Source organism: Lactuca virosa, chromosome 1 (assembly GCF_052849685.1).
Source record: "Lactuca virosa cultivar CGN04683 chromosome 1, Lactuca_virosa_CGN04683_v6, whole genome shotgun sequence".
Lineage (NCBI taxonomy): Eukaryota > Viridiplantae > Streptophyta > Magnoliopsida > Asterales > Asteraceae > Lactuca > Lactuca virosa.
This window is the reverse complement of record NC_136426.1, coordinates 99,107,463-99,116,705: the sequence shown is the minus strand read 5'-3', so window position 1 is coordinate 99,116,705 and position 9,243 is coordinate 99,107,463. Positions and strand designations below refer to the sequence as shown.

The 9,243-nt window shown below is 42.0% G+C and overlaps 1 protein-coding gene across 1 annotated transcript; it reads left to right on the top strand.

The window, feature by feature from the left end:
• The first annotated feature begins 322 nt into the window (after positions 1 to 322).
• Positions 323 to 667, top strand: LOC145117773 (uncharacterized). The gene has a single exon (XM_079054098.1). The coding sequence runs from the start codon at positions 323 to 325 to the stop codon at positions 665 to 667; it is 345 nt and encodes a 114-aa protein (XP_078910224.1).
• Positions 668 to 9,243: the final 8,576 nt, after the last annotated feature.

Sequence of the window (9,243 nt, the reverse complement as noted above, 5' to 3'; positions counted from 1 at the left end):
AATTCTGATTAGGTCAAGGGCTGGAAAGAAATACACTCTTGTCATTATGGATAAATTTTCAAGATTTACATGGGTTGTCTTCTTAAGAAAGAAGAGTCATGCCGCTGATGAAATCTATTCCCTTATTAAGCAGTTGGAAGTCTTCTATGATGACAAAGTAAGGAAATTGCATAGTGACCATGTAACAGAATTAAGAAACTCCTATCTGGAAGATTTTTGCTCAATCTCTGGAATTTCTCAAAACTTTTCAGCGGTTAGAACTCCTTAGAAAAATGGTATTGCAGAGAGAAGAAATAGAACTCTCATTGAAGATGGAAGAACTATGGTCGTTGAAGCTGGTCTTTCCTTGTCATTTTGGGCTGAAGTTGTCAATACAACTTGTTACACCCAAAACCAATCTATCATTGTTAAGCGTCATGGGAAAACTGCTTATGAGCTTCTGAAAGGAAGGAAACCAAATATCTCTTATTTTCATATGTGTGGATATGTTTGTTACATCTTGGATCAAAGAGATCAGCGTTCGAAGTTTGATGCAAAAGTTGATGAAGGAGTGTTTCTAGGTTACTCCAGCATATCCAAAGCTTTCAGTATATTCAATCTTTCAATGCAAATTAATGAAGAAACAGTTCATGTTACATTTGATGAAGACTCATTCAGATCGAGTTGATCACCCATCATCAAGTCTAAATAACTTACTTACAGTCCTTCTGATCTAGTTCCTGAACCTTTGCCAAGTGACACTGAGCCTGTTGTACCAAACATTGATCAATTAATGAATTCACATCCTATTTCTGAATATCAGGCTGCCCTCCCTGAAGAAGCTAAACCATGAAAGAAGCTTACTAGATCAAGGCCATGCAGGACGAGCTGAATGAATTTGAACATCATAGTGTGTGGACTCTTGTTCCTAAACTTGAAGGAAAGACTATCATTGGCACTAGTTGGGTTTTCAGGATGAAAACGGATAAAGATAGGAGTGTTATAAGAAACAAAGCTAGACTTGTAGCTCAAGGTTTATGTCAGCTTGAAGGGATGGACTATGATGAACCTTTTTCTCTTGTTGCTATACTTGAAGCAATTCGCCTGTTTCTTGCTTTTACTTCTTTCAAGAACTTCAAAGTTTATCAAATGGATGTTAAGACTGACTTTCTACATGGTGATCTTCAAGGAGATTTGTTTCTAAAGCAACTACTAGGGTTCGAAAGTGAAGAATTTCCAAATCATGTGTATCGTCTTGATAAAATTGTCTATGGTTTAAAGCAGTCACCTAGGGCATGGTATGACACATTGGCAAGCTATCTTCTTTCAAATGGATACAAATGAGGGAATATCGACAACACTTTGTTCATAAAGAATTCAAGATCTTATATCATTCTTGCTCAAGTATATGTGGATGACATCATCTTCGGTTCCACTAATGAGAACTTAAGTTTAGAATTCGCAAAGATCATATCAAAAAAGTTCGAGATGAGCATGATGGGTGAGCTAACTTTCTTTTTGGGTTTGCAGGTCAAACAACTAACTGATGATATTTTTTTGCCAAGCTAAATATAATGCATATATGCTGAAGAAGTATGGATTCTCTGATTGCAATCCGACCAAGACTCCAATGTCCTCATCAGCGTCTATTGGTGCTGATCCTAATGGCGCTGATGTGAATGCAAACCTGTTTAGAGGAATGATAGGCTCTTTGCTTTATCTTTCTGCTAGTCGCCCTGACATCATGTTTTATACTATATTGTGTGCTCGTTATCAGGCCAGTCCAAAAGAATCTTATCTACTTGCTGTGAAAATAATCTTTCGTTATTTAAAGCATACACCCAATCTTAGGTTATGGTGTCCTCGTGATTTTGAGTTCAAGCTAGTGGGATATACTGACTCCGATCATGGTGGATGTGGCATCGATCAGAAAAGTACTTTAGGAGGAGCTCAAATGCTTGGAAATAGATTGGTAAGCTAGTCCAGCAAAAAAAAGACATCAGTGGCTTGTTCTACTGCTGAAGTTGAATATGTTGCCGCTGGAATATGTTGTGCTCAGATTCTATGGACTCAAAATCAACTTTTGGACTATGGTCTAAACTTCTCGAAGACACCCATCTGTTGTGACAACACCCGCGCCATTCCAATGATACAAAATCCAGTACAACATTCCAATACCGAGCACATCGACATCCGTCATCATTTCATCAGGGACATAGTTCAAAAAGGAAAAATGGAACCCTTCTACATTCCATCCACTGATCAGTTGGCTGACATTTTCACCAGGCATTGGACGAAAAGAGTTTGAACATATTGATTGCAGATCTTGGCATGCTTTCAATGTCATAATCATTTTCTAACTGCTTCTTTTATTATGATTTAAAAATTTTACATTTAGTATTTACATGTATTTTCTTTCAAGCCTATCTAAAAATTTATTTTCATCTTATTGCTTTAGAATTTGTAAGAACTGGAGCCTTCTTGAAAGACCTCAATGCTCTTGGTGTTGAGATAAATAGTGGTATCACGTCCTCTTCTTCTTGAGGATACCCTCTTTCTCATTCACTCACTGTTATGAATTCAACAAGCAACCATCAATACAGTAAGTCTTGTTTTCATCTACTCACTCATGATCCTATACAACCTCGAAGGCCCTCCTGTTGATCTTGAAGACATGATGGTTTTATAGATCTGAGCCAGTTAACTCGTTGGTTAGATAGACTAATCTTCACTTATTCTCGTGCTCCTGATGAACATGAAGCTTGGGATCCTTAACGCTTCAATAATAAAAGGATACATCTTGTGATAGACTATGTTTGTGTGATATGGTTGATCTTGCTTGTTCTCTTTTATAGGTGAAATTGCAAGTGTTAGATATCTCGGAAAATGGAAGTGCATTAATGACCATTCAATTCAAAATATTTGATGGAACGAGTCTTTATCATCTTTCTGAAAAAGCTGCACATAATTCATTGTTTAAACTATTTTCTTGTTTGACTAACTCTTTTGTTTGTATTATTATATTGTTTATTCTTTTTTACCATTTTTTAGCAAAGGAATCTGACGGTGGCAATTCTAAGCCTAGTATGAAACTTTTGACACATCGTCATCCCTAAAAGCATGTTGTTGTATGTGACTAAATCTCTCTATGTTTCTCATCAGCGAGACCATCTGCTGAGACCATTGAGTCACCCACTCACGCTGACTGTCTAGCATTGTCTAAACTTTCAATGTAAGATTGCCTAGTCCTAATCATAAAAATTATCTTAAGGCTTGGGTGTTTATTTTCTTGGTTAATCATCTCTCACCTGACCTTGTCCCCGAAATAATGCTTGTCCTATGCATCAAGTCTCATGTTCTGCTGAAACATTGAGCAAAACCCAATGGCTTACCCTGATTGCATAGTCGTCAGCGTAAGAGATACTTTTCAGGTCCTTAAATTGACAAAGGGTTGTTCATGTCCATGACCTCCTAGTTTGAGGTATGACATGGTACCATTATGAATTAACGGTGAATCTTTGATTCTAGATTGCAACTTACTCTATGATAAGGAAGCTTAAACCACTTCTTGTTGATGAGTTAAACCGTTAGTGATTCACGTTGATTTCACCTCAGCATGACTGAAACAATCCATTCTCTCCTTTATCTTCTTAATAAAAATTAACGATTCACTGTGATATACCACACACTGATGAAAGTTTGAAACTCTATGTTGATGGTTAGTCTATGTACAGCAGGCTATCACATACACTAATCCATTCTTTCCCTTAAGTTCTTATTTGAAGTTTTATGATTCATCGTAATGTACCATATGCAAATGAGAGCTTGACAAATCTGTGTCGATGGGTATATCATTGTCTATGATATATTACACACACCTATCCATTCTTGCCACTTTTCTTCTAATAAAAGTTATTTATGATTCAGTGTATAAAACCACACGCTGATGAGATCTCGCAATACTATGTCGATGAATGATAGTTTAAACCCACATTATCAGGAGACATCACAATCCTATGCTAGACTTCTAAGGTGCATCATTGATACTTTCTTCCAGTTTTATTCTCTTGATGATGTCAAAAAAGGGGGATAATAATCTAATAAGGTAAGGGGGAGCTAAGCTGCTAAACAGCTCATAATCATCCTCACCTCATCATTTCTTCGATCGACAGTTGCACTTCATAACTGTAACATCCCAAAAATCATGACCAAAAATTTCATTTTTAAAACCTTAATAAAAACCATAATTGTCAAACCATTCATTCAAAACATATTTAATCAAAGTATCATGTCTAAACATATCATATCAGAGTAAAACATTCCAGGCTAAAACATCATGGTCTGTGCGATGCAGTCATCCCGAGTTCTTCCCTCCGCTACTGGAAGTACCTGAAACCAAAACTGAAAACCGTAAGCATGAAGCTTAGTGAGTTCCCCATACTACCACATACTATACATATAACCACATACTGGGCCCCCTCCCGCTGCATCGGGACTTGCCCGTTATCGGGCCCCGCCCGGCATCAGGCCCCGCCTGGCATCAAGCCCCACGCGGTATACAGATCTACTTCTCTTAGGCCTCGCCAGTCTCCGGGCCCCGCCCGCTATACATATACAATCACATAAACATACTAGCACAATAAGCAAACATACTCTACTGTATTCCTGTCCTAAGGCCTCGCCTAACTTCGGCCTCGCCCCTGTCCTGCTATTGATGAGTCATGGAACCCTGTCCACACTCCGACTGATAGTGAGATTCGGGCCCCTGCCCACACTCACTTCTCTCCTATCTCGGTCCTCGCCCTTGCTCTGCTACTGAAGAGATACGGAACCCCGTCCATACTCAGCTAGTGATGAGACACGGGACTTCGCCCACACTCACCTCCCTACCAGGCACATACAAGTATCACACAGACAACAAGTATAAACTAACATACACACATTCCTCGAGCTTGCCCCGGCATCGGACCTTGGTCCGGAATAACATACCTATAGACCTTCCTCGGGCCTCGCCCGACATCGGACCGTGGTCCGGAAACATACTATCATACAATCCCTAGGGCTAACCCTCTGGTCTTCCTACCATACATAAACTAAATGGGTCAGCATTGTAGCCGTAGACCCATGCACATAGTGAGGAGACTCACCTCGCACTGCTGAAGACCTGCTGATACTCCTCTGGCTGCTAACTGGCAATTCCCCGAACTGCTGCTCCTTCGATTCTCCGAGCTACCAATACCGAAATATCACTTAGTCCAAAACAATAATCTTCCTTAGGGTAAAATGACCATTTTACCCCCTAGTCGAACTTGGTCCATATCTAAGCCCAAAACCATAACATAAAAGGCCCAACACAAGGTAGGCTTCCCAAGCCCACTAGTGGCCCACTAATGGTCTGACATCTGATGGCCCACTAAGGTCCAAAGACCCAAAATCCACTACATGCCCCAAACCGAGGCCCAAAACTCGTCAAGCCCAATCTGATGAGTACGCTGGGCGTACTCCTATGTACGCTAAGCGTACATGCTAAATGATGTGTACGTTGGGCGTACCTGCATGTACGCTCAGCGTACTCCCCTGTTAAGTCATCTTCCCATTAAGTGCTTAATACTCTACCACGAAAGTTATAAATACACATCCAAGTCCTTTTCAATGTCTTAAACCATAAAGTCCCTCACTTGGTGGCTTGTAACCCACCAATAGAGCCCAAACTTGAAATGTGACAACAAACTTCCATGAAAAGGGCTAGATCTCAAGCATGACCACAAATGACTCCTAATAATTGAAACTTTACTACTTATGGGACTCACATGATACTAAGTGTGGCAACCCTGGTCCTAAAAACGTGATTGAGTCATAAAGATCCATTCTTGGGACCAAAAGAGTCCATAAACTCATCCTAAGAGAGATCTAAGAGATTAATCATCAAGCTCAAGACTTTATACCTTGAAAAGGTCTGAAGTAAAGCAACAATCCCAGATCTGAACCTTCTCTTATGCACCAACACCTTGCCTTGACCTTTGCTTCTTTGAAGGGTGGATCCAAAACACCAAAATGCTCTCACAAAGCCTTCCAAGCTCCAAGAACACTCAAAAAAGATTAGGGTTTCTTGAAAACTGTCTAAGTGTGAGAAGGAGGCTGACCCTTGAGGGTATAATGTACTTTATATTGTGGCACACTCAAGAAATTAGGGTTTAGGAACTCTGAGCGTACGCTGGGCGTACTTCTCGTACGCTAGGTGTACGCCTCTCTGCCCCCGCGACCATTTATCCTTATACGTTGGGAGTACCCAGCTGAACTTACGCATGCATTCCTTGCATGCATGGGCTGCCTTGCCACAAAACTCCATTAGGGCTAAAATAGACAATAACTTCAAAGTTCTAAGTTCGTTTCCGACAAACTTTATATCCACAAAAATTGTAACACCGTAAATTTTTAAACAAAATTTTCATTTTAAAAACGCATACTTTTCATAACATTGTTTATTCAAATTACAAAACACTACTCCATTAATAATCCAGGATCATCAAACATAACTCTTTCTCTGATGTGTACAATCAAGCCGGTGCCGTCCCGCGATCCTGAGAACCTGAAACACATAGACATAACACGGTAAGCACAAAGCTTAGTGAGTTCCCCAAAATACCACATACAACACATAGCCACTCGAGGCTATAACTCGGTATGACCCTCCGGTCAATGTGTCTCAGCGGGACCCTCCAGTCCCGTAGCTCGTTGGACCCTCCAGTCCGGTCTAGCTTGTTGGACCCTTCGGCCCGGTCTAAATCGTTGGACCCTCCGGTCCGGTCTACTCGAGGACCCTCTGGCCTCGTAAGTCGTTGGACCCTCCGGTCCGGTCTACATAACACATAGCATACATATATCACAATGCACATAAACTCAAACATACACATAACACAAAAGACCCTCCGGTCTGCACATAGTTACCACTCTAGATAATGTATAGTGAGAAGACTCACCTCGGCTAGCAGGTGAGCAAATAACCTCGCGCCCGGATCTCGAACTAGCCTCCTCCTAACACAAAGGGTGAATATCTCTCATTAATACTCTTTTCACGACTCAGATAATCGAAGGCAGTTCTTTCTCTTTCTAACTCTTTAAAGTGGGTAAAAGACCATTTTACCCCTCCAAGGTCTCTATCACGTATGTTGACCAAAACCCCAAAGTCAACAGAAGTCAAACTCGAGTCAACAGTCCAAGTTTGACCCGACTCGTCGAGTGCACTCCTGCGACTCGTCGAGTCCCCTCGTATCCTCAGAAGTCTCAAAAGTCCAGCTCAACTCGTCGAGTTGACCCCCAACTCGCCGAGTTATCGCACAATCAATCCATCGGGACAAACCCTCTCCGACTCGTCGAGTCAGGTCATGGACTCGGCGAGTCCCTTTGATCTGGTTTCTCATTCAGACAATTTCAACCAGATGTATGACTCTAAACTATAGATCTATCATCCCAAGGCTCAATAATTACGTAAAGCTTCGATCTTTACGTTCATACATGATGCTATTGCTTCAAAACGCCAATACATGCTCTTCATGAAGGTTTTTGCTCATCAACCCTCATTTGGACCCCTAAAGCTGAGACATCTAGACTCTAAGGACCTTGGGAGGTCCAGATCTGAGGTTTCCAACCACAACCAGGTCTCATTCGACTCATAGATTCAAAAGGATGCAAGCAAAGCCCTAAAACTCCCAAAATGAGATCTAGTACAAGGAATGAACAAGATGAGGACTTTGTACCTTTTCTTAGCAGCTGAAACACTCAATACCACAGATCCACTGCCTTCCTTTGTTCCCCATCATAAACCTCTTCATCCTTCTTCATAGAAATGCACCAAGAACCACAATATGAGCTTCTTTCTCACTCTCTAGCTCCAATAGAAATTAGGGTTTGCTCTCAGGGGAAGGTAGCCACAAATGAGGCTATAAATGCCTTTAAATAGGTCCCAAACCCGGGAAATTAGGGTTTCTCTGCCCATCACCTACTCGGCGAGTCCCTCCTCTGACTCGTCGAGTCCATTCATTAAATCCACGCGAGCAACTCGACTCGACTCGGCGAGTCGGTCCCTCAACTCGTCGAGTCCCTCCTTAAATCTCAAGATTAACATACACAATAATGTCCCTGAAAATCCGGATGTTACAATTCTCCCCCACTTGAATACGATTTCGCCCTTGAAATCGGTCCTCCACAACATATAAATCTAATCAAATAACCAAACAGCACCATCGAAAGGGTCTCATACCACACAACTATCTTCCTTTCTGGACACCTGAATCCAAACATGAACTCATCCCTGGAAAAAGGACAGACCCATCTGCCACTATGCTACCCCTTCTGACTCTCAAGAATCTGGAACTCTAGTAGCCTGACACATAGCCAGACCGCTATCTCCAGATGTCACCACGTTATTCGCTCCTCGAATAAGAAACCCCGATAGCTCACTGACCCTCTGATTCTCTAGTGGGGACCGATAAAACAAGTCCATGCCCAAAACTGGCTACCGATCACTCGTCCCAGACATGATAAACAATCCGGATCATATACCAAGTAATGGAAGGATCACATCACACCAGGGACTCATCCACTGAACTGCAATCAAACCCCGGCTCCCTTCTCCAAATCCCTTTGAACACTGAGCACCAGGTCATCTCCCGACCTAGCAGTTGAATCTCCAAGGGTTACCCATTGCATACCTCAACATGTCTCACTGACTTCCTTCCCACACTAGCTGTCTGGGCCCAGTGTGACACACAAGTCACGAAGTTCGCTTTTCCTCAAGCGAATACGGAATTCGTTTCACCCTCGACCTCTGTCGTCTACTACTCATTAGTTCCATACGTTTCGCGGTTTTTCTCACACCAACGAATTGACCCACTCAGGTCTAAGGCACCAGATGGAAGCAATACCCCCTTCCAAATGAAATTCAGCTCTGAATTCGGAATCTTATTCTGCCTACTCAACGCACTACCAGAGCCAAACTCAAACTCGAGAGTTTGATCTGACCCAGAGCTGGAACCACTCGCCCCAATGAACCACTCAACTCATAACTCATGACCCGCAACCCATGCGTACCTCACCTATCCACTTCCCTTTGGCCACGAAAACCACTACTCAATTCAGAATATAACGACTTCCGATAAACATGGAGACCCCAGTCTCGCCCCTAGTTCGACCCCAGGCTTCCACAAACTCAAATATTAGGGCTACCCAAGCCTAAAACTCTTCTGCTTCAAGCTCTGATCAGAG